The sequence below is a fragment of the Syngnathoides biaculeatus genome, chromosome 17 (assembly GCF_019802595.1).
Source record: "Syngnathoides biaculeatus isolate LvHL_M chromosome 17, ASM1980259v1, whole genome shotgun sequence".
In the NCBI taxonomy this organism is placed as follows: Eukaryota; Metazoa; Chordata; class Actinopteri; order Syngnathiformes; family Syngnathidae; genus Syngnathoides; species Syngnathoides biaculeatus.
The window spans coordinates 3113590-3139788 of NC_084656.1; the positions used below are offsets into that span (position 1 = coordinate 3113590).

The 26199-nt window shown below is 42.2% G+C and overlaps 2 protein-coding genes and 1 long non-coding RNA gene across 8 annotated transcripts in view; 2 read left to right on the top strand and 1 right to left on the bottom strand.

Moving 5' to 3' along the window:
- pam (peptidylglycine alpha-amidating monooxygenase) overlaps positions 1-16907 on the bottom strand; it is a 94635-nt gene extending 77728 nt beyond the window's left edge. Inside the window, exons 1-7 of the mRNA XM_061800881.1 lie at positions 16818-16907; positions 6974-7079; positions 6779-6890; positions 2831-2954; positions 2067-2124; positions 1368-1455; positions 316-407 (exon numbers count right to left, since the gene is read on the bottom strand). Coding sequence (XP_061656865.1) covers positions 316-407; positions 1368-1455; positions 2067-2124; positions 2831-2954; positions 6779-6870 — 454 coding nt within the window. The 5' untranslated portion in view covers positions 6871-6890; positions 6974-7079; positions 16818-16907. The remainder of the gene's footprint in view (positions 1-315; positions 408-1367; positions 1456-2066; positions 2125-2830; positions 2955-6778; positions 6891-6973; positions 7080-16817) is intronic.
- LOC133491264 (uncharacterized) lies at positions 9661-11329 on the top strand. Its single transcript, XR_009792377.1, has 3 exons — positions 9661-9820; positions 9889-10148; positions 11270-11329. It is a non-coding gene; the product is annotated as an uncharacterized LOC133491264 (long non-coding RNA).
- Positions 16908-17058: 151 nt separating the features above from the next.
- Positions 17059-26055, top strand: pomk (protein O-mannose kinase). 6 transcript variants are annotated; one of them, XM_061801672.1, is made up of 6 exons: positions 17059-17255; positions 18074-18167; positions 19011-19292; positions 24379-24923; positions 25024-25126; positions 25820-26055. In XM_061801672.1, exons 2-5 carry the CDS (start codon positions 18096-18098, stop codon positions 25082-25084), a joined length of 960 nt encoding a protein of 319 aa, XP_061657656.1. In that variant the 5' UTR covers positions 17059-17255; positions 18074-18095; the 3' UTR covers positions 25085-25126; positions 25820-26055. The 6 variants fall into 6 exon arrangements, with proteins under 6 accessions (XP_061657656.1, XP_061657655.1, XP_061657651.1 ...); XM_061801669.1 differs by having other exon boundaries at positions 17068-17255; positions 24379-25126; XM_061801671.1 differs by lacking the exon at positions 25820-26055 and having other exon boundaries at positions 17061-17255; positions 18074-18178; positions 24379-25808.
- The last annotated feature ends 144 nt before the right edge of the window (positions 26056-26199 follow it).

Genomic DNA, 26199 nt, shown 5'->3' on the forward strand with positions numbered 1-26199 from the left:
GAACCAAATGGACTTAGTCCAGGTTTTGGAGTTGCACCATATTTCCCTTCCGTGAGTCCAAAAAAGGAAGCACTAGTTATTGCTACTCTACAAGCCATAAGATGCATTGTAATTAACTGGAAAACAAACGATAACACACTCTCATATCCACTGGATTAAGAACACGCTATTTAAATTGGAGAAAGTAGCCTCCATGTGAACTCTCAAGCAAGTCTTCACCACAGTAAAATTGACATTGTTCTATCAGTTGGTGACAGCTTTGGTAAGAGTGGGGCTCAGCTACATTATTATCTGTTGGCCAAGCATAAATCATACCTTTAGGCAGGTTCGTAGGTGGTGCATTTCGGGCCCAAGCATACAAAATGGATGTTCCATCCTTACAAGTACCCTGTGCACTGCCACAGTCCCTAGAGTGAAAAATGTCAGTCATTAAAGAAAGTGCATTGCATCATACCACAAATATTTGTACAAAGACAATCTGCAGTGGTTTTAGTCAAAGAAATATTGGTAACTTTATGTGAAATAGAGAATTCACAGTACTAAAGTGAACATGACCAGGATGCCATTGTTTGGCCACCATGAGTTTCATTTGAATAAATTTAAAAATACTAATTTAGCCCAACGTACAATACAGCCACAGATTTTGTGATGGACACACACTCATAACCATCTGGAACAAATGCAAGAAAAGAGCTACATTTAGCTTGATTTTCTTTCGTAGTTAATAAGAGCACTACAAAGAATTCTGGGAAGGAGCAACAAAATTCAAGATGCTTTGCGCTGCCTGCAACATGGAGACCATCACTGTGATACACATTTCCTAAAGATGTAACCAGTAAATCGCCCATCTTTTGCACATCCGGCTGGGTTGACTTTCATGACACTCAAGCAGAGGACACCTGGCTTTTACAGGCATTTGCTTGCGCAGAGCAGTGGTGCACAACTGATCAGGATTCGAGACTCGCCATCACTTCTTATAAACAACCCGCAATCCAGATTTCCATTTCTAAATTTCTTGAAAATGTAGTAATTTGAAAGTGACTCATTGGAAAATAATAAAATTGCACAAACAGGCAACTGGGGCGCAGGGGTTTTTAATCCATACATTCATTTGTATATACTGTTTTGGCCTAAATAGTTGGTCAACACTCAATAATAACACCTTGACCAGAGCTTTGTAGAGAGTTGGTGCAATGAATATATTTCAGTAATGTTGTTCCTTTTTGTTTTTTCTCTTTCCCCAATGCAGATGAGATGATGTTATGTACATTCTTATATAAAATCTATTTACATTCAGAATAATTGTGAAGCCATAATAATAAATATACAATGAACACACGAAAAGCAAACACCAAGTTACTTATTACCAGTAGCTGGTGGTCGAGACTGGGTTCATGCATCCAAACAGCAGCATGTGATGGACTGTGTTCATATTTGCAAGGGGTATGAAGTCCACTGAGAAGGAAAAGAATTCAGTTAGAAAATAAAGATATTTGATTAAATGCATGGCATATCACTGAACATTTTAACATGGTTTTCTATTAGAGCATTTGTCTTTATGAAAGAAATTAAGGTCTGCCGATAATGGCAGGCACGACTAACCTTTGAAATTATACCCAAAAAGATTTAACTATAGCTTTTATCAGACCATAACAAACCAAAACATAGGGATACTCCAATCCTTTGAAACATTGTTTTATAATAGGCCAGTCATTTTTCTGACAATGCAATTACTCACGATCACTGATGCAACATGTAGGTGTGACAAATCGCTGCCATGCTGTACTGACCTACTACCACAAATCTGAACTTGGCCTGGCAGAAAAAAATGTTCTTTACATTATTAGATAATGATTTTCACATCAATGATATGACATACTAAATAAGTTCTTTTCTGCAGTTCTTTTGTTGTTGTTGGTTTTTGTTTTTTTATATAAAAATGTAATCTGAGCAAAAAATAATGAGAATTATTAAAAAAAAAATAACATAAGTTGACTGGTAAAAGATGCAAAACATTTCCAAAAAGGCAAGCTTTTTTTGCGATGCTTGATGAAAATCATACTCACCTATGTATGCAGCATGACTGGTTGGCACAGGAAACGCCATGCATAAATAAGTGTCCGACTATAACAATAAATAAAATAGTGATTTAAGAAATACATTTCAGCCTATTGCCTATCGTAAAATATAATTGCCTACTATTTCAAGTAAGTTTTACTATTAAAATGTCATCATTGCCAGTTTCACATTAACCACCACCATAATTAAATTTTATCACATATCATCTCTTCAAATTAAACTGGGATTATGTGTTTTTTAATTTACTTGAATAATATGATAATATACTGTTTTTATACTATACAGTATTGTAGACATTTGTTTCAGAAGTTTGCCCAATCCAACAACAAAATATCTTGAAATGGTCTTACATTATTATAAAGTCTGACATAAAATGGAAAATTGCATTTTTTTATCCACCTATTAAAACAATTTCCAGGTGTATTAATAAATTGTCTGCAACATGGCAAGAACTACACTTGACCGTAGACCTGATATTTTTGGAAACAGACAATTTACAAATAGTTTTTATCAGTTCTGTAATTTCTAATCTCCAGAGATCAAATTTGCATGCAAGCAGTTAAAGTACATTTTCCATAGTAGTGCATGTGCGCTTGAGATAGGTTTGTGTAAAAAGATCAAAAGGTTTCCATTTTTGGGGTATGTAAATTTACATGTTCTTTTTCATTAACCAAATTACTGCAAATGTTCATCAACAGTTGGAGAGTTGAAGGTTTTACGGTTGGGTTTTTTTTCAATAGAGCACCCCTACCTCAGCTGGGATGACACCAGGCATTCGAAGATCCATAGAGAAGTTGGGAGAGTTTGTTAAGATCTGTGGCCCATTTTCCCTTGACAAACAATCACTGGAATCTGATCCAATATTTTCCTCAATCCTTAGGGACATACAAATATATGAGATGTATGTTTCGCTAAAACAGATAGGTCCATATATATTTTTTTAAACCTAAATAATGAAACATTCCAGTTAAAGGATATAAAATGCAGACACTCAACTTTCATTTGAGGGCACACCCATTCAAACTCTGTGATGGCTAGAAAAGTTTTTGTTTCTCTGAATGTATCACTCTAAAGTAAAAGGCACCAAAGGTAATTGGACAATTCACTCAAAGGCCATTACATGGGTGGGTGTGGGCAATTAAAGCACATAAAAACCCTGGAGTTTAAGTGAGGTGTGGCACTTGCATTTGAATAAGTTTGCTGTGTAGATAATAGGGGTCAAAACAAAATACTTACTACACTAGGAGTAGAAAAAGCTACAATTGGGTACATACTCCGAAAGAAAAACAACATTGGGGAACTGAGTAATGCAAAAACACCAAGACATCTACGGAAGACAACAATGGTGGAATTTTGAGGTGATCAGAGATATAGGTGGCTCAAATCCTGCGAAATGCAGCACATTGATTTGACGGTGTTTGATAACACCAAGAATGACCCAAAACATCAGAATCAAAAACAGGATCGGTTTTATTAGCAAAGTGTGTAAAAACAAGGAATTTTCTCCGGCAGTTGGTGCTGCCCTGGTACGACAAACAAAATAACAAGAACAAAGAAGTGACAAACAATTTCTGTTGATAGGAACTATTCCTTATAAGAATCAAAGATGTGCAAGATGTAAAGTCTTCTTCGTTTAGAACAGATAAGAGATAAGGGTGTGTCAACATCTCACATTGTGTTAAGCTTGTACAGAATGCCTCTACCCGTTCACAGTTCCCATTGTAGACCAGTACAATGACATACGGCCAAAACCACTCATGACTTTATGAAAGCAAAGTCAAATATTCTTGAATGGTCAAGTAAGTCAGAGCAATGACATAAAGCCAGAGCCACTCATGACCTTATGAAAGCAAAGAAGTGAAATATTCTTGAATGGTCAAGTCAGTCACCTGATTTCATCCCAATGTTGCTTGTTTAAAACTAACATGCAGACAGAAAGGCCCACAAATAAACTGAAAACTACACTGAAAACTTAAAAAAAAGCAACTGAAAACCACCAAGTGGAATTATTCAAGTATCTTGTGGTTGGGTTTGGAGATATACAGTGAAGAAAGTAAGTATTTGAACACCCTGCTATAATCCATGTTCTCCCACTTACAAATCATGGAGGGGTCTGAAATTTTGCTTCGATGAAAATCTCAGAACCTTCCATGATATCTAAGTGGGAGAACTTGCAATATAGCAGGGTTATAAAATACCTATTTTCTTCACTGTAGATAAAATAATCATAATTATTTTTATTGAGATTGAAATCGTGATGAATAATAAAATTAAAGAATAAAATTATTCTTTAATTTAAAAACATCCTATTTACTAAACAACCAAAACTAAACTCTAAATACAACTTTAAAAACAATCAGAAAAAGTATTAACAAGTACTGAAAATAATACAATAAATATCCCACTACGACAAAGGAAAAACATTTTCATTCATTGGTGTAAAATAATAAAACTGCAAACATTCAAACATAACAGGTGCATAAGTATTCCAAACCTTGGCTTAATATTTTGTTGAAGCACCTTTGGCAACAATCACAGTCTCAAGTCTTCTTGGGGACTGCAGTGCAGCAGTCCAATAGGGCCAACCATATTAATCCACATTTTTAGTACTTTTTTTTTTGTTGCTACATATGAAACAAGTTACCAGTAGATAAAGTAGATTCTCAAAAAACTAACAAGACCCAGCATTCATTATATACGCACTCTTCAGGCTGTGCCATTGGGCAGTTTGTTGAAAGGGGTGTGTTTGAAAAAATAGCAGTATGGGATTCAATCAGTGATGTCATCAATGTTGTGGAAAAACAGGTGTGAATCAGGTGGCCCCTATTTGATGATGAAGCCACCATTTGTTGAACATGCATTCCTCCTTGAAAGCCTGAGGTAAATGCTGTTTCTGAAGCAAAACCAAGAAATGTAAATTAATTGTGGAATGTCATTAAGGAATCTTGAAGTGGAGTAACAACTGAAAAGGTGCCACAAGTTGGTTGACCTCATCTCACACAGATGTGAAGAAGTTGTAAAAAAATAAAAACTGTGCTCATGCAATTTAGTTTAGCGACTCAAAGGATTGGTAAATCTTGGAAACAAAAAAGTTTGTACAAGTTTTGAGATTGTAAAGTCTGCACCTACTGGTAACTTGTTTGACATGTAGCAATGAAAAAATATACCGAAAATCTGAAAATTATTCTGAACACTACTGTATGTCTCCATGAGCTTGGCACACCTGTTTTGGGGCATTTGTTCATATTTTTATCTGCAGACTCTCAATGTCAGACAGGTTGGGTGGGAAGCACCTTTGGACAGCCATTTTAGGACTTTCCAGAGATGTTCGATTGGGTTTAAGTCCAGGCTCTTGGCTGGTTCATACAAGAATGTGCACAGGCTACCCCTGAAGCAACTATTTTGCTATCTTGGCTGTGAGGTTTGGGTCACTCTCATATTTGAAGGTGAAGGTGGAACGTGTTATGATACAAATAAATGAGACATCTAATTTCCATAATGGATCCCCTCGGGGGCGAAATAAAAGTGGGAAATGTGTCAATGTGTATTCAGAGTTATATAACCAATATATATATACGCAGATAAGCGTCTTGGTGGGCACTGATTAGGTATAAAATAATAATGAAATGATCAGGAAAATTAGAAACAGGAAGGCTAAGCGAGCAAGCCAGAGGCAAACATCTACAGCAATTCTGTGGTTGTCCCGTAAGGGATGACAGGGGCATGGTGGTTTTGCAGAGAAAGTATAAGCAAATACGAGTGCTTGCCGGCCGATCTCGACTCAATGGTTGGATTTGTAGGATGGTGGGGACATCGGAGAGGTTTTGACAAGATTGGAGCGAGTTGTGGAATTCTTCCTTCCATAACGACGAGCAGCATTGTTGTCAATGGAGGAAGCCTAACTATACAGAGGCACACTTTTGAAATTGTTCAAACCAACCTTTGCTTGCTGAAAAGCCTCGTCCTCAAGGGGGTGAATCGCTCCTTGCAACACGAGTGCTGGCTTGAGGTTCGTCAGCACTTTCTTCAGCGTCTTCATCATCGTCATTGGGCCTTTTTTCTGCAATCCGCTACCCACAAAGGTAACGCAGCTTTCATTTGAACGATCCTCTTATTTGGCGGAGTCGCCACACGTTTCATTTCCTCATTAAGTTGTTGAAGCATTTTTATGGATGTTTGCCACATCATTCTTTATGTAGCGCAGCGCGGATTAATTCATGTCATAATGGCGCGCCGCAAAAGCGTAACTTCTGCCAATTTTCTTTGATCATATCCAAAACTTTTTCTTTTTCATTGATCAGTATCATCTTCCACTTTCTCTTGGGTGCTTCGGAGGAAGCTTTCACATTAGCACAGTGCTACAGCGGCATTGTGAATCACGCCAAAATGGCGCTCTACGAAAGCGTGACATCTCATGTCTTTGATCATATCCAAAAGTTTTACTTTTTCACTGATCATCATCATCTCTCTCTTCCTCTTGGGTGCTTCGGAGGATACTTTTGCATCAGCACAGCGCTTTGGGGTGGGGGGGGACCCGCGAAGCATGGAAACCACAAAAAGTGAAGCCCGAAGTAGCGAGGGAACCCTGTATTGAACCATTATCCAAAGTTTGCATATGAGCAAAAATAATAAGACAAATATGAAAAATCAGACAGTTCAAAGATGATGAAAAAAGACATAGATCAAACTTTCGTCCTACCTTTTGGACCTTTGAAGTGGCTTGAACGTTTCTTGGCCATAACTGTTGTAAATGAATGCTAGCAGTACAAAACATAAACCAGGACGTTCCATTGTGGTTGCGGTCTTAACACCTGGAAACATGCAGCTGTCAGCCATGACCTGTGGAATAGGTGAAATTCCACAAAAGAGTCCATCACAACTCAAAAGTACTTACTTAGTTGCTCACTTTCCTTGAACAGCCAGGAGATGGGGGAAGTTTATCTTCAAAAGGATGCACTCACTCCATTGTTATGTTTACCCGTTCATTGGGCCAACACCCACTAGGCGAGAAGATGCACTTAGTCAATGACACAAAATATAGCGAATCCCACTCTCTCAAATGACATACTCCAGATTTGACGTCATCGCCAGGTCATAAAACTTTGGAAACAAACCTCATATAAAAATGCTGTACCATTGAGATAAGAAGTTCTTTATGTTCCTGTCAGTGACTTTGGTGGTAGGAGAGTAAGATAATGATAGTCAGAAGAAGCCTTTTTGTAAGCCTAGAATTTTCGATCCAGTTGGTTCATGTAGGCTTCCATAAAACCAAAAAAAAAAATCTTGTGGTTGAGAGTTCCTACATTACAGAGCTAGGATCAGTAGGTAGTTGTTTTTTTTTTTTTTGGTTTTGTATTTTAAATTTATATATTTTTAGTCCGTATCCAGCACATGATGGCACCATTTTCTTGTCAGTTCTCATTAATACAGGCTCTCTCTTGCATAACAAGATCAAAATCCATGAAGGTTTAGTCCAAAAAACAGGAGATAGTCAAAAATCGGACATGGCAAACCATGAAAACAAAACTTAACTTGATATAGCTAAGTAACGCGTAGACATAGATTGAGGTAGTCACACTAGCTGCCGTACTTACCCATCACTTCTTCATTGCCGCTGTTTCTTTGGCCAACATGTCCATTGAAATCCAGAATTTCTCTTTCAACTCTAAGTCACATCCTACCTGCGGGGCATAGCCCCTAATTACTTTATAAATAGTAAGTTTCTTTCTTTCATCGTACCATCATGATGGCAAATCAAATTGAATTACGTTCACGATGAAAGGATGAAAGTGTCAACGCCTGCATGACGTAAGAAAGCACAAGAAGTCACATTAATGGCCAGAAGTACTTTTGTCGTCATTGGTTAGCAACATCATAATGTTATTTAAAATAATTCAGAGACTTATTGTACTCTAAACGTGTTGGTCTTAAATAAATGCACAAATACACCTGTACATATGTCGTAGGGCTCAGGGCGACCACACTTCGCTACCCACTGGGTCCTTAAATGTTTCTTTTTCTTACTGGACAGAATATGTCACCGAGCCTTCCTCTCATTATTTCTATCCAAAATTTCGCAATACAGTAGGGCATTTTCACATTTCCAACGGTGGTGGTACTGCATGTGATTACACTACAAATTGGCCATGATTACTTTGGTTGCGCACAGAATACGTCACATCTGCACAAGAAGGTCATGTGGCTCGTCAAAATGTTGGCGCCCATGAAAATTTGTAATTGCCGATAAAAACACAATTAAATGGTATCGGCTTAACCTCAAATTTTCAATGTACAGTACATATGACATTGGATTAAGACTCTTCATTGTTCAGTGGACCAGGGCGGGCCTTGTTAACCCGGACCACGACCGATCCGGTATGATATTCTTTAGATGAACGCTCATATATGTTTGGCAGATTTGGGCCAGATGCCCTTCCTGACGCAACCCTCTGCTTTTATCCGGGCTTGGGACCGCCCTACAGATTGGACTGGCTTGTGCCCCCATAGGGCTGCATTAAAAAAAAAAAAAAAACAAAAAAAAAAAACAGACTCACTTCTCATTATTTTAAGAGATTTCAACAAAGCTAAACTCAACCATAAATACATGCAGAAAATTGAGTGTTCTACTCAGGAAAATAACACTTTAGACCACTGTTATACCACACTAAATAACGCATACTGTGCCATTCCCCGAGCTGCCCTAGGTTCCTCCGACCACTGCTTAATTTATTTCATACTTACACACAGGCAAGAATTTAAGTGTGCGAAGCCTTCTGTTAAATCTGTGAAAAGGTGGACCAACGAGTCAAAAATAGAACTTCAAAGCTGTTTCGACTGCACAGATTGGAATGAAAATTCCGCAAGCAGCATGGACGAATATACGGATGCTGTTACATATGTCGGTTTCTGGGAAGAGGAGTGTTTACCTACAGAGCTTTTCGCACATTCAATAACAACAAGACGTGGTTCACTGCCAAACTTAAGCAACTACAAGAACAGGCCAAATGCTCTCAGACCCTCCACATCCTGGTCACCAGCTCTTCCAACTCCTTGCCTCAGGTAGGCGCGACCAAAAAAATGCAAACCAAAACCACCAGGCATTCCAACAGCTTCTTCCCTCTTGCAATTAACTTCTGAAACAGCTAACGTAAAATCTAGCTGCAACATGCAGCCATTTTTTTGCCATGAGTTTGTTGTCAGTCTGCTGGGCCAATTAGTATTATATGTTATAAATTGTTTGTGCACTCACTTTAGTCGTTTCACTACGCTGCACCATCTGCACAGCTGTTGTTGACCCATATTAGCCTCTTGTACCTGAGTAGCATCTGCACTACTTGCACAATCGACTGAGGAGTATCTGCAATATTTGTATAATAGACATTGGCCAAGATTATCGCACAACTAGTCACTTTAAACTGGATACATTCTTTGAAGTCTGAACACCCTTTGCACAATGGTCATATGATGGGTCCAGCAACACTGATGCGTCGGCGCATATGTCGAGCTCATTGAGTGAAACCCAGTGCTAGTGTGTATTGCTATGACCGAGCCCGCAGCTGTTTCGTCACTGTGGTGCTAAACTGTGTTTATGAGGAAGCGGATTTGTCAATATCAGGATACACCTACCAGAAAGCAAGAAACTTTTCTGTTTAAATTAGCTAACCCTACAATGGAGCAGACCACTGCAAAGAGAAAAGTTTCCATAGTGTTGGACCATTTTCATCTCACATCAGTAAACAAGGTAATGTTTTCTTGTTTCCTCTGCATCTGCCAAGTGCGGGAATTCATTCTCTCATCTGTCTGTACCAGGCACTGAACTCGTAAACACAGTGAAAGAGGCTGTTGTGAGAGTGCATGTTTGTGAAGAATGTCCGATATGTACATTCATGGTTGAGTGGAGACTGCGAGAGCAGAGGCTGTGACATATGGAAGTTGTGAAGCAAACAAAATGTGCTGCGGCCAACGCAATACAAGAAGTCCAGGGCTACCTTACAGAAGAGATCATTGGAAGTCCCAGAATCGACGGACTACTGGACCAACTAAAGAAACAATTATCCAGATCTATTCAAGTTAGTGTAAGAATTTCTGTTACACCATTATCTTCAGTTCCCTGTGAAAGAGTATTTTTCAACTGCTGGAGAGATCGTCTAAAAAAAAAAAAAAAAAAAAAAACATCCTCAACTTTAAAAATTAAAAAAAAGTTTGTTAACCACCCTAAGTACTGGACTACTGCGCTGGGGGTGGGCCTGCCAACTGCGTGGTATTTTGGTTACCCCAGTTTGTGCTTGCGTTGTGCCACAGCAGCGAGCTCCATACTTTGGGCGGGTGATCACTCCCAAAAATAAGACGGTGCGTAAAGTTGCCCAGTAATTAGAAAAAATAAACCTTTAGCAACATGAGAAGGGCAGGGACCCTTTGTCTGATTGTCTGTGTGTGTATGTGCGCACGAGCGTGCGTGCTTTTGAAATATGGGCACTCATGTACAGAAAGCTATGTTTTTTAACGGTGAGCCGGTAGATACACAGTCATTGAAAATTAAGTACATTAATGGAATTAGGGCGGCACAGTGGACCAGCTGTAAACCATTGGCCTCACAGTTCTGAGAACTGGGGTTTAATCCCAGGCCCGCCTGTGTGGAGCTTGTATGTTCTCCCCATGCCTAATGCCACAACGATGATGTAGGAACATTTTGGAATGAAGCTTGATAAACGCAGCCACCCTGCTCAAGCCAATAGGCTGATAGGTCAAATTTTCATGAAGTCACAACAAACGTGTCTTAAAACTTCTCAACTCAATTTCTTCAGTGGGGAGCAAACTTCACGTCAGCTTGCAATTACGGAACCATTTTCCCAAAATACAAATACTGTACAAAAATGACAGCATACAGTATATTATGCATGTATTCACATTCCATGAAATATACTGTTACTTACTATTTTAATAGATGTAGCCATTGAATATGTCGACAATGGCTGCAGACTTTTGAAAAGTAGTAAAAACCTTGAATCAATAAAAGTTCCTTTGATTTAGTTATTACCAAGTAACGAGGGCAGCCAGCGGGCCCTGTGGTGTTTCGTCCCTGCTTCGGTTCTCACACATTAGCGAAAGTGGCATGGCTTTTTAAAAGAATAGTCTCGTCCAGAAGAAAAAAGAGCACCAACAACCACTCATACCTGTTTTCCAATCGCAGACACGCACCTGCACCAAAGTGCTTCGGGAGAAAAAGGCGCTCCAGCACAACCGTGCCAGCCGGCTAGAGAAACTGTCACATATGCCTGAGTCGGTATTAATAATTTTTTGTGTGTCCAACCTCATTGACTGATCATTAAAATGTGATTCATTTCTAAAAAAATGTTTTTTCTTTTTTAAGAAAACGGTTATGCCTGGTGCTGGATAAAGCAGAAGAAAATGGGACGTTTACATATTTCTCATATAAATGTTTTGACCCGAAACAGGTTATGATCGTTGGTTTCATTCTAGAATACTTTTTTCATCTATAATGGTTTAAACTTTGTGAGTCATTAAATGAGAGATATCTGTGAAGAGTTTATGAAGGGTGTGGTTATCAGCCTTAAAACGTAAGAAAGGAAAAAAGAAAATTCAGTGAATGAAAAAACCCTGTAAATGAAAAAAAGCACTAAATTAAATACTGGAAATGATAAAAACAAACCTGTAAACAAAAAAACATGCACTCTAATTGAAAAAAACATGTAAACGAAAAAAATATATAATGAATTAAAAAACATAAAAGATCCAAAAAAAAAATCTAAAACATGGATTTCACTTAACGCGGGTATTTTTTGGAACATAACCCCAACATTAAAGGGGGAAACACTGTTGAGGTCCGTGGTTGGCAACTTGCAGCTCAAGAGCCGAATGCACAAACATTCTTAATGTTTTCCAATGATGTAAGAATCTGTATAATAAATATTACATTTCTACATTTCTATCAACAAAGCTACGCGTCACAGCCTGCAGGGCGGGAGGCTAGGCAGGAGGCTGTTGTAAACAAACTGGCAGATGTGTGATGGGCCATGCATCCCAAGGGGAAAAAAAGAGAAAAATAACTGAAGAGAACAGAGGATTTAACATTTCTTGGACCGAATATTTTGCATTCATTGCCAAAGCAGAAGAATTGTCTGATTATTTTGTAGCGAGAAGTTGTCAAATAACAAAAAGAGTAATGTGGAAAGACATTTCCAGGGAAGGCATGCTAGATTTGCAGCAGAGTACAAAGCTGGGAAAGAGAGAAAAATTTCAATTGCATTACTTCTGGAGAAATTAGAGGAGCGCAAAAATAAATTTCAGAAGTGGATTGCATCTCCAAACTTCACTACTGCTGCAAGTTTTGTTGCAACCCGGGACATAATGAAGCGTGGAAAAACGTTCACAGATGATGTCCGAAAACAGAAGTTCTCTGGTACATTTTTAAAAATTATTAATACTTTACAGTACTTATTTAAAGATAAACTTTGTACTGATAAATCTTTTTGTTTGATGAAAAGGAAAGAAATGAAATTAGATTTTCCATAACATAAGGAATAATTGTGATTAATAGTCCTGATTACAATATTGATCAAAATGTATTTCCGCCATTGATATGCATATGCAACATTCATCCAGCCAATACAAGTTTTGTCTGACACTGATGGATGTTTATGTAACAAAAGTTTATTGTTGTTATATTTTCCATTGTTTTACAAGTGCACTGCACCATAAGTGATGAAAATCTGAGAGGACTGAACCAATAAAAAAAAAATGTATTACTGTAGCGCCGAAGAAAAGGAGTCAGAGGTGGAGTGTTGAACACAGGAGCAAACCTCGATTTAATGCAGACATCAACCGAGTGAACCCATTACAGTGGGAACTCTCTAACACACTAACAACGGAAGTGTAACCACCAATCGCGTCCATGCGGAACCTTGTCACCTAACTCGAGGTCTTGTAGGTGAATTATGTAAAGCACCACACAAGCCCCCCCAGAAGAATTCGACGTTGACGTGGTCGAACCTCCTCTCGGGACAGCGAAGGACTCCAAAGGGGCTTTTGCATAGCGATGAACCTTAGCACGCTGACAGGCCACGCACGAGTCGACCCAGATCTGCACCCCATTGTCCGAGGGCTGGTCCACGCTCAAGACCCAGATGCACAGTGCCTAAGACTGCCCTGGAGAGGCAGTCCGCAACCACATTGGATTTGCTGGCGATGTGTTGGATGTCCGTAGTGTACTCCGAGATGAACGATAGTTGGCGTTGCTGGCGGGCGGACCATGGCTCGGCCATCTTGGACATGGCCAAAGTGAGGGGTTCATGGTCCACATATGCCGTGAACTTATGGTTTATTTCCAGTAGGGAACGGAAGTGGCGGATCGTCAGCCAGAGGCCGAGGAGATCCCTATCGAATGTGCTGTATTTGCGTTCCCTGGGGACCAGCTGACGGCTGAAAAAGGCAAGCGGTTGCCAGGCACCGCCGATCCACTGTTGAAATACGGCCCCAACGGCGTAGTCCGACGCGTCGGTGGTTAGAGCAACAGGGGCCCCGGAGGACGGGTGGGCCAGCATAGCAGCTTAGCTCAGCACGGTCTCCGTGGCCCCGAAGGCTTCCACCCTCTCGGCCATCCATTCGATGTCCTGGTTGGGGGCCTTGCCCTTAAGAGCCTCATACAGTGGGTGCACGGTTTGGGCCACCCGGCGGATGAACTGGTGATAGAAAGTCACCATTACCAGAAATTCCCGGAGCCCCCGAGCCGAGCGAGGTCGAGGAAAAGAAGAGACTGCCTCCAGCTTTGACGGAAGGGGGGCGGCGGCGTTTTTGTCGATGAGGTGCCCGAGAAACTGGATGGAGGGCACCCCGAAAAGACACTTCGCCGGGTTGATGATCAGGCAATGCCGCACGAGTCTCGCGAAGACGTCCCGGACGTGCTTCAGATGTTCTTCCACCGAGGACCTGGCGACGAGGATGTCGTCCAAATAGACGAACTCGAAGGGCAAGTCTCTGAGCACCGAACCATTAACCGTTGGAAAGACTAAGCCGCGTTTTTGAGTCCAAACGGCACCCTCAGAAACTCGAACAGGCCAAACGGTGTGACTATATCCGTCTTGGGAACGTCTGAGGGGTGCAGGGGGACCTTGGAAAACAGGATTTTGCCTACCAGGTGGACCGAAATGTCCTGAATGTGGGGGACAGGGTAGCGGTCGGGTGTAGTGGTGTCGTTAAGGCGGCGGTAGTCACCACATGTTCGCCACCCGCCCTCTAGTCTAGGGACGATGTGTAGCGGCGAGGCCCATGGGCTATCTGAGCGGCAGAGGATGCCTAGGCACTCCATGTTGGCAAACTCGGCTTTAGTGACTGCTAGCTTCTCGGGGTCGAGGTGTCGGGCTCGACCATGAATCAGGGGGCCCTTGGTCTCAATGTGGTGCTCGACCCCATGTTTAGTAACAGCAGAGTAGAGAGCGGGCCGTGTCGAGCCAGGAAACTCACCAAGGAGGAGCTGATACTTGGTGCCATCTTACAGTGAAGTGGAGAGACCGCCATAAGTCGCCTCGTTGCGGACACAAGCAACTGAGGAGAAAGTCAGTGCGTCCACCAGACGGCCCTTCTTCACGTCCACCAGCAGCCCGTGCCCCCCCCCCCGAAAAAAAAAATAAATAAATGAAAAAATCTGCGTCGAGGAGAGAGAACGAGACATCGGCAGTGACAAAGTCCCAGGTAAAGCGCCGACCCTCGAAACACAAGTTCACAGTCTTTATGCCAAAAAGTGCAGATAGGGGAGCCATTAGTGGACAGTAGGGGTGCCCCCTGAGTCCCGCCACCGGCGTCATCCGCAGTGGAGGTTAGGACGCTCCTCTGGGAATTTGCGCCCAGAAAGGGTGTACATAATGAAGAGCAGGCGGTTCATTCCCCGTGCGCTCACAGCCACAATGGAGCACGGGCTTTGACGTTTCCCCGCCGCGTCGTAGTTGCTTCACTTTCATGCCAAAACGGGGTGGAAGTAGCACAAGCCTGTGAAGAAAGGAAGAAAGAAACGGTCGGCCTCCTCAGCCAGGGCACGGGGCTCAGTGATAGAAGAGTTAGCGAGCGCTGTCTGAACAGGCGGCGGCATGTGTCTGAGAAACAATTCCATTAAAAGGAAGTTGGGCTCCTCTGCGCCCAGCAGTTTTAGCATCATTTCCATGGGATCGGAAGGTTTGCTGTCCCCCAGTCCATTTTTGGCCAAAAGACGTCGGGCTCGCTCTGGCCGTGAAAGCTCGAAAACTTTGAAGAGGTGAGCCTTGAGCCCAGCATATTTATCTCAGGCCGGGGGGGAGATGTGATGAAACTCACTGCTCTGGCCGTCGTTGAGCTCCTGAGGGCTGTGGCAACGTGGTAATAGCGCACGGTATCATCCGAGATCCCGTGGAGGGCGAATCAAGCCACCGTCTGCGCGAACCACGCTGTCGCGGAAGTCTCCCAAAAGTCCGGCAGTTTGAGGATGGCGCTTGCCATGTTCGGTTCAGTCTCAGAAACGCCGGGACCGACGTCGGGGTCACCAGTGTGGCGCCATAGAAAAAGGGGTCGGAGACGGAGTGTTGAACACAGGTGCAAACCTTGTTTTAATGCAGACATCAACCGAGTGAACCCATTACGGCGGGAACTCTAACACACTAACACCAGAAGTGTAACCACCAATCGGATCCGTGCGGAACCTCGTAACTTACCTCGAGGTCCTGTAGGTGAATTATGTAAAGCACCACACTACTGTATTTGTTTAAAAGTACATATTTTGGTCCACAGCGGGACAATTGCACTTGATATTATCTGGTATTGGTGTGGATCTTTGTTTATCATGTATAAAGTACATGTATCAATTTTCAAGCTGCTTGTTCTCACTAGGTTTGCGGATATGCTGGCACCTATCTTGATCATGACCATTCCATGAATTGTAACAAAAGAAATTGGCTTCAAATCATATGCGACATTTTGAAACAAACTCAGATCAAGGCAATAATCGGAAACGTATAGATCAGTGTGACTCACTGTGTGACTCATCCTTAAATCAGCAGTCAAGCGACTTGAACCGCACAATGATGTTCTGACATCACAGCCAAATGAGACAAGACCGGATGAAACTATGGAAACAGGGCTGTGTCCTTTCGTGGAACACAGCACGTAGTCCATGAGTAAACACAACGACATCTAAAAACCTACCCTGGACACTGTTTACATGAAAATTAGCACGTCTGCATTTCCATAGAAAAGGAATGCGACTTAAAAGCCCATAGCTGAGCAAATAACCAGAAGCCGGAATCGGTTGCAAAATAAACAACAGAATACATTGAATGAGATACAATACATTCAAAATGCTTTGTTTGGTTTGCTTTCAACAAAAGAAAGCCTGAATTTCTGAAACCCAAGTGACAGATGTCACCCCTTAATAAACAGGAAGCATATTGGATGCTACAAAATAGCCATCTTAAACTCCTGCAACGTAGCTGCTCAATAAAACACTCCCCATCACATGTCGATACGAGTATTCTCCTTTTGAATGGGATTATTATTCATATCAGAAGCCAATGTAGATGTAACAAATTGATACAATTGCATACAAATAAATTTTGAGAGGGTTAAAATGCCATTGCAGCCAATTAACCTGGTATAATATGCAGCAATTTGAGGTTATATAAGACTGCTTCCTTGCTTAGTTGGACGACTGAATGTTGTAAGGTACAAAGGTTTCGTAAATAGGAACTGTTGGTTACCTGTACACCGCGGATATCCTCTTATCGTCTGTATAATGACAACTACTTCAGTCATCGGGAGTTTGTAGCTAACACAACATCCGGCCCGAGTCCTGTATTTTCCAAATAAAAGCATTGCGCTGCGCAACCACTGCAACACCGGTACTCGGGACTGCATAGGATGTTGCTGTGACTATAAAGGGTTCCTGTCTAGTGCTAAACAGTTTCCTCACACATTTTCTTCTTCTATATTATCTTTATCCTCAGTGACCTAAACTTATGTTTACATTGTGGTCATATTGTGAAAATTCCACAGGAATTTTGTTGAATGTTTCCGGTTGTAGTTGCACTGACGGTCTAAGATGTCTCGCAAACGCTGCCAAATTCTGGCAAATGAGACAAAAAACGGTCTCTTAACAGTATGAGCTCTGATTACTATGCGACCCAACAGAATTGTAGGTAAGTTCTGTGTGCAGATCGATGTCCGTTCGTCCCTCTAAAGTTTTATTTTCCATTTTTCAAGAAAGGCATCTAAATTCCGACCATTTAGTTCGCAAGTTACAGCACTTTGTTGCTTTTAGTTGAAGATGCTCACATATTTGAATACCATACAGACTCCGATTTTGTATTTGGTTATCAATAAAGGAGGTTTGCTGGACAGTACAAAATTATTGTTTTGGTGGGGGTTTTTTTCATAAGTGAAAACACCGTGTTAAGGAAAAGAAGAAGATGTTTGAAATTTGGAGGTATGGAGGATAACTGGTTAGTATATGCCTCACAGTTCTAAGAACATGGATTAAAATCCGGCCACGCTGGTGTGGAGTTTGTATTTTCTCCTTGTGCGTGTGTGGGTTATCTCGAGATACTCCAGTTTCCTCCCAGATTCCGAAAACAATAAATTGACCGTAGATGCGACCACCTCTCGGCCACAGTTAGTTGGGGTGGACTCCCAACATACCCACTACCCTAATGAGGATAAGAGATGTAAAAAATGAATGGTTGTGTCTTTGATAGTTTTAGGTTTTATTCATATTTACCACGGTAGTGTGCTTGGTCATGATGACATTGTCAATGTACCGCAGTCATCGTAGGCAAGGCTCTTTCACGAGCCACAGAGAATTAGTGCGCTTCCGAATTCGAAATCGGTTGCCAAAGGCAAACAGCTTGACAAAAAAAACACAGTACCCAAAATAGCATGTTAACTGACTCCATAGATTCGTGTTTTGACAAATGTGATAACCTAACCTGCTGTTCTCTCTCTTCTCGATGTACAATAGACAATAGATATACCATCCTCACATGGCGACCATGTCAATGCCCATCATTCAACATGGCCACCATCGAGGCAGGGGAGGATCTAGTAGTATATCTGTGAGTATGAAGTGAGTCCCATTCTCTGCCTCCATTTTGCCACAGAGCCAGTAAACAACAGTGACCACTTCAGAAACTAACAGACTTTAAGTGACAAATGGAAACTATTTTTGGACACCTTGTTCAGTCCTAATTGTCCATTTTGTCAGACATCTGTTTTAACGGGGTCTGTTTGATTAAGGTACCACTATGTACCTGCTATGGTTACCCTCTCCAAGTTTGTCCCATTTACGCTAACCATTTAATGAACAGCAGCTAGGCTGCTGCGTGAATTATCATTATTGCAAGATATTACAAATGATTCAGATTAGAATGTCAACATATTCACTGAATAAAATTCAGCTACAATTGAACCTAAACATTTACATCCTTATTGTCCAGAGTCTTGCTTTAAAATCTGATACCCTGTAGTGCTTATCTATGTGGTGGAATTGGTCAAGAGGTCATGCTTTCACACGCTACCTAAAGAAATGGACTCATTAAAATACAGTACAACTAAAATCAACAATAAATTGGATTTAATAAGGTACAGATTCAATAAACTACTGGTAATAGACATGACAATTAAAGTGCAATTGCATTATGGGAACGGCGGCCTTGTTTCCATTAAATAAAGCAGTGAGCCCTGCAAGGCGATTGAATTTCGAGAGCCGCATATACACACTTTCTTAGATATAGACTGTTACTATAGCTTACACTATATTCTGTTTTACAATCAGACGGGATTTGTAACTTGACATTTTTCAGTGTTTTTTTTAATGAAACTAAGCTACGTTGTTCTTCAAGGATACTCCAGATTTACTTCAATTCCTGCATAAGATTGTATTGTTTTTTCTTGCTGAGTTGCAGTTCAACATGGGTCGTCGAAGCAGCACTTCAATCTACCAGAGAACTCCAGTTGTGGCAATCTTTCTTGCAGCTTTACTCCTCAGCAACATCTTGATCTACCTGTATTTGGACTCTGTGTATCAATCAGATAGACAACCAGTCACCACTCATAATGGATGTCTGGCTCAATACTTTAAAATGCCAACAATGAAGAACTGCACACCGTGGCTTCAATGTCCTATGATAGAAGCGGACGTTCGCAAGCTGAAGCTCATCGGCCAAGGGGCAGTGAAGAAGGTATAGTAGTTGAAACCATGTATAATTTTTGTGTGTATTAACTCGCACTTTAAATTTAAAAAAAAAATCCCTTCAATCTACATCCTCTTTCAATGGAATCCAATGTTAATCGCAATTCTTTGTAATCACACAAATGTGCTTCTAGAAGAATTGTGAAAAATGATCATAAACACACTCTTTAACCTTTTGGAAAGAAAATCATCCCAAAATAGTTTAAGCTGTTATGTCTGCACAAGTTGGTCCAATATCAAATATATATACATTTACAATTAAGAATGGGATTTCACTTGGCTAAATTGTCTGGGGCTTAATGCCCCTGATAAGGTCACCCATGGCCAATAGGTCGTAGGTCAAGGATCAGACAAAGCACACCTCCAAAAACCCACATGATGTTAAAAAAAATTGAGGAAGACATTTTCCTTGGCCTGGACGCGTGTCGCCAGGCCACCCAATAAAGCCACGCCTGTAGATTGTTACCTCGTGTATGAAATCCGCTATACAAATAAATTTGCTTTGCTTTGCTTTGCTTTGCTTTAGATTGGGCTCGAAGACAAGGGCCTAGTGGCGGAGCCTGCGCCAATGGGGCACAGCCCGAAAGGGTAGCGTGGGTTCCCATGGAGGGGGCATACGAATTGGGTGCAATGCAACATGGGCGGTGGCCGATGACAGGAAACTATGCGATCCACTGCCCGGCTACAGGAGCTGGCTATAGGGTTGTGGAATGTCACTTCTCTTGTATGGAAGGAGCCTGATCGAGTGTTTGAAGTTCGTGTTGTGGTCCCCTCCACACATGGCTTGGGCTCTGGTACCAGAGAGGGGTTGGACTGTCTTCCACTATGGAGTTGTCATTGGGAGGTGCCGAGCAGGTATGGGTGTACTTATTGTTCCCTGGTTCAACACCTGTACATTGTGGTTGACCCTGGTATACGAGAGGGTAGCTTCCTTCCCTCCAGCTGTGGGGGCAGGTCCTGACTTTTTTTTTTGTACCAATGCACCAAACAGCAGTTCATAGTACCCATCCTTTTTGGAGTCCTGATGGCGGTCCGAGAGAGTACTCCTGCTGGGGATTCCATCGTTCTGCTAGGAACTTTAATGCTCTTGTGGGCAATGACAGTGAGACCTGAAAGACCATCAACACTGTGTATAGTGGGTATGGGGCGCTGGTGACCTCGACTTGTGATGTTGTGAGTTAGTGGAGAGAATACTATGAAAACCTACACATTCCACCAACTTGCTTTCTGGTGAGGAAACAATGTATGGAGTCTCTGAGGTGGGTTCTCCTATTTCTGGGGTTGAGGTCACTGAGGCATTAATACTGTGTATAGTGGCGAAGGGGCGCGACTGACCTCCACTTGGCAGACTGGGGTGGTGGTCCCCCTTTAAAACAAGGGAGGGTGTGTTCCAACTTCAGGGGGATCACACTCCACAGCCTCCCTGATAAGGTCTATTCAGGGGTTCTGGAGAGGAGGGTCTTTCAGGAAATCTAAACTCAGATTCAGAAGGAGCATTGTAGTTTTTGTCCTGACCGTGGAATACTGAACTATCTTTACACCCTCAGTTGGGTCCTCGAGGATGCATGGGAGTGTTTGCCCAACCAGTCTATGTGTGATTTTTGGACTTGGAGAAGTTGTTTGACCATGTCCCTCAGGGAGTCCTGAAGGGGGTGCTTCAGGACTATGGAGTACCATACACGGTGATACAGGGTGTTCATCCCTGTATGACCAGTATCAGATGTTGGTCCGCATTGCTGCTAGTAAGTTGGATTTGTTTCCCGTGAGAGTTCGACTCCACCAACGCTGCCCTTTGTTACCAATTCTGTTTGTAACATTTATGGACAGAATTTCTAAGTGCAGCAAAGGGACTCCAGTTTTCCCCCTGGAAGCGCTGGATGAAGTGGCTGGGGAGAGGGAAGTGTGGGCTTCCCTGCTAAAAATACTCCCCTTACCACCTGACCTTGGATAAGAGGATGAAGATGGATGAATGGATTTCACTTTTTTCCCCCTAATAACGTGTCCTGTTCAGATGCATGGTCTTGCAGAATGGTAGATCAGTATGCCTTTGTGCTGGAACAGTTATGCTGTGCAACAGCAGAGTTTGAAATAGTACCTCTCTTTATTTTTATTTTCAAAATTGTAAATATTTTTACGTGTATTGAAAATGCATCTGGATGGAAAATGGTTTTGGGGGTGGGACGGACAGAGTGGGCAGGGGGACTACCAGTGAAAACCACAGCAGACCAATAGTGAGACAGTCTTGATATTTGAGTAATATTACAACAGTTTTTTATGGGGGACATGCAATAACTAACCAAGTGAACCAGAAAAGAGAGGACATAGAAGAACATGGCAAGTGGGAATATGAGTAAAGTAGTGTTCCTGGCAAGTGGTACAGTGGGACCCCTGCTGGAAACACCAAACCACCCAATCCCACCCAAAACCAGCCATGGGCCAGTCGCCGAAGCAGGGCCTGAGGGTGAGCCTGACCGACGCAGGAGGTTAGAAGACAAAACCTGGGGACCAGGATGAGACTTCCAGAATGGCCCAAGGGGCACCATCCCAATACTCATGATAGTCGATCCCCAGAACGGCATCACGGACATGACCAGATCCAAGAGGGACGGGGGGGAAACGGCATCATCAGAGGCCAAACCTTTCAAATCCAGAAAAAAGTTAAAGTGGGACTGACAACCCTATAAACATTCTAAAATGGATATTGTAATGAAAAATACATATAACAGTATTCACTTCAATGTCTATACAAAAAAAAAGTGAGCGGAGAGCGCGTCATCCATGCACAAAGTTGCGCAATTGAGTGTCCCTCGACATCCAAGTGGTCGCCATATTAGTCGCGTCCTCTGTCCTTGTCGTCATCGTCACTTCCGCCGTTGAAAACGCGCAGTGGCTGCTACTATCGAAGCCGAACAACAGAGATATTCGCATTTTTCCGACGCCCATTCTGACACGGAAGCTCTTTTCGAAAAGGACAACACCACACAACCGGGTGAAGTTACCGGGGCAATATTACACTATTGTTTCGACGCCTCAGCGCAATATTACACTATTGTTTTGAGCCATATTCAGATGATATCCAATCACGGCAAAACTGCATCCCGTCCAATCCACTCCCGCGGCGGAGATGAGCCATTACGGCTCATCGCAGCCGGACGGTGTGGTTTATAACAGAGCCGAGCGGTGCTGCTTTAGTCACAGTCGAGCCGGGGTGCTTTATGCGCGCACGCGACTGAGTAACGCATTCTCGGCTGGGTTCTTCAGAGCCGCCCCCGTCGCAAAGCCCGACGCGCAGCCTTCGCAGAAGCTGGGACTGCTGAATGCGGCTGCTGAATGCGGCTGCTGAATGCGGCCCTGTGGCTGAGTTTCGGAGCCCGTGGTGGGAATTAAGGAGGCGGTGGAGCCAAGCTATGTTGCTTTTAGGGGTATGTTCAAAGTCGCCGCATTACGCGATAAACACTATCGAGACATTGTTCGCTGGGCGACGCGCACATCGACACATTTCATACGTGGCTCTTTTGTTACGTTATGAGAGAGACCGAATACGTGGTCCTCCCCAAACTATTTTTTTTTTTTTTTTAGTAGCTGTATACACACCTACCTGTTATTTGGAACCCACAATGCTCTCATCCTCTGCACCCGTGCAATCCATTTTTCACAACGAACAGGATCTCTTTCAAACTTATGAAGGGTAATTCCATTCTCCCGAGTGTTCAAGCAATGTCCAGCAATGCAATGAGCTGGCATTTTGGCTAACACAAAGAAACAACGAGCTAACTTCCCAGAGGTAAAACTAATGGAAACAAACAATTCCACTAGGGGGCACCTCTGTCCTGTACGTCACTTTCGTTTTCTTCTCGAAAACAAGTGCCTCGAGAGGATTTTTATGGCGGGAGTTACAATAGCTGTATACGTCAAAATCATGTTTTGTGGTGAAAAAAACACATGGGACCATATTGGCTGTGGGTTTTTCATTAATAATATACCAAAAATCATCCGTTTGACGACACTTGACCTTTAAAGTGCATGGAAGTAATCCTGTGACGTGTATGGGAGTATAAAGTCACAACAGATTTGGTCACATTACATTGGATTTCCATTACATTTTGTTACATTACATTTCTTTATGACATTCTTTCCCAAGCAAAAAAATCAAGCTTCCAATTTTTCTACAAAATACAAATGTATTTCAAACTGTGATTTTAGACTGCTTAATTCAAGCCTTGAACACACTCACATCAACACACCAGCACGTTACATGCTCGCTATTACACTTTTTTTGTGTTCCTTTGTAATTTTTTACATTTAGTAGACTTTTTTTCTTTACAGTATATGAATGTGCATTTTGTTCTGTATCCTGATTTGCTAAGAATAACCCACATCGTGTGCTGCATCTCGATTAGTTAAGGGACTGTAGAACTTCGTCCACCGCCCTCAGTAACGGACGGAGGGGCTACCCCCAAGATGTTTAGTGGTACCCTGGCAAAAAAAGAGGTTGCGTACAAGTGCTCAGTCATCAAGGCGAAAGAAAACTTCGGCGAGATGAAAGCTTGTGCCTTGAGCATGCATGTTTTTGAAATATTGTTGCTCACGTGCGCAAAGCTAAGTGAGCCGATGAGCAATCACAGAAAATTGAGTGGCAATGGAATTACAGTAGTTCCAAAGCCGAATGACACCATGTTGGTATAGGAATATTTTGGATTGAAGCCTGATGAACGCAGCCATTCTGCTCACGCCAATAAGAAGATCAGTCAAATTTGTTTGAACTCGCAACAAAAATGTGTTGTCTTAAAGCTCAGTGTGATGAAATCCATTTTAAACAATCATTCCACCAAATTTTTTCAGTTGGGAACAAAAGACGCACTTGGACATTTCCCATTTTATGTCAGGTTGCAGTCATGGAACCATTCGCCCAACAATGCAAATACAAACGTGACCGCATACAGTATAAGATCCACGCGTGTTCATTCCATAAACTATACTGTTACGTACTTGCTATTGCTACTGTGTTACGTCTTTTACCAAGTCATGTACAGTACATGTTCATCTTGAACTTTCAAATCTATTTTTTCCCTCAGGTCTACTTGGCTGAATGGAAGGGTCAAAAAGTGTCTGTGTCCAAACTGTCTTCTCTGAACTACTCTCAGGATTTTCTCCATGGAGTATCCATGTTAAAGGCACTGCAGGGTCCCCTGGTGGTACAATTGGTGGGGTTTTGTCTGAAAGACCATACCATGGTCACACAGTACCATCCACTGGGCTCACTTCTCAATTTGAACATAGTTCTGGCACAGGAGCACCAAAAGCATCGCAACACTTGGCAGACGCGTCTGATGTTGGCGATAGACTACATCTCTATCCTCCATTACCTCCACAACAGCCCAGCTGGGCGGAGGGTGATGTGTGATTCTAACAGTTTGGAGAAAACCCTCTCCCAATTTCTGCTCACCAATGATTTTCACCTGGTGGTGAATGACCTGGATGCACTCCCTGAGGTAGACGTGTCCAGAGGCTTGCTGGTGAAATGTGGCCACCACGAGATCAGCGGTGACTTTGTTGCACCAGAGCAGCTGTGGCCATTCTATAACAAAGGGAAGCCTTTTTCAGATGATCTGATGCATGAGTATGATGAAAAGACAGATATCTGGAAGATCCCAGATGTCACACAATTCCTGATAGGAAGAGTGATTGGAGGAGATTTAATCCACTTCCATCTTTTTCAGATTCATAAGGAGTGTAAGTCACAAGACCCTAAACTCCGCCCTTCAGCCCTGGATGTGTTAATGATTTACAAGGCAGTTTACAGCAATATGGCCCGAAACAATGGTGAGTTCAGAGAAAAGCTTTAATATTGTAAGGATTCTCAGGAAAGTGCTAATGATATATATGCCCCACACCCAAAAAAAAAAACCAAAAACATAACTGTGATCATTCTTTTTCTATTGGTGGAAGTAAATCAGCCAACTAAAAGTAGTTGGGGCGGCACAGTGTCTCAGCTGGAAAGCGCAGACCTCACAGTTCTGAGGTCCCGGGTTCAATCCCGGACCCGTCTGTGTGGAGTTTGCATGTTCTCCCCGTGCCTGCTTGGGTTTTCTCTGGGCACTCCGGTTTCCTCCCACATCCCAAAAACATGCAACATTAATTGGACACTCTAAATTGCCCCTAGGTGAGATTGTGAGTGCCGCTCTTTGTCTTGATGTTCCCTGCTATTGGGTGGCAACCAGTTCAGGGTGCACCCCGCCTCCTGGCCGTGGACAGCTGAGATAGGCTCCAGCACTCCCTGTGACCCTTGTGAGGATAAGCGGCTAAGAAAATGGATGAATGTCTGGATGGATGGATGGATGGATGGATAAAAGTAGTTGCCATAGCAGGGAAGTGAAGGAAACAGTTATAGGATGTGGGCGTGAGTGTATAAGGAACAGAAATTGCGACAGCGGGAGAGTAAATCATAGCGTGGTGATTTTTATGATGAAGTCACCAAAAACCCGCTAAATATAAATACCAAATATCTGCCTCTAGATGGATAAACCGAGAAGGGACACACCATGGAAGTGTCAATCCCGTGACATGCCTCTCTGTGTAGTGATGGACAGGAACTTCTTTTTGGAGTGGCTGTGTAAAAAAAAAAAAGCACCTGATGAATTGCCTACATTTTACTGTAAATAGTGTATAATTTTGACTAAATGTTACCTAAAATTTTGAAATGTCCAGATTATATTTGAATTCTATGCTATAAAATGTTTCATTAAACTTTGTGTGGTTTTCACAATTGTAATTTTTTTTTAAAAAAAAAATCACTTTTTCCTATTTAGACTTTTTTCTGTGTGATTTTGTGTCCCAAGTGTTACTATGGTATGTCAATAAATAAATAATCACACTGACATGGCAAGATACACAAA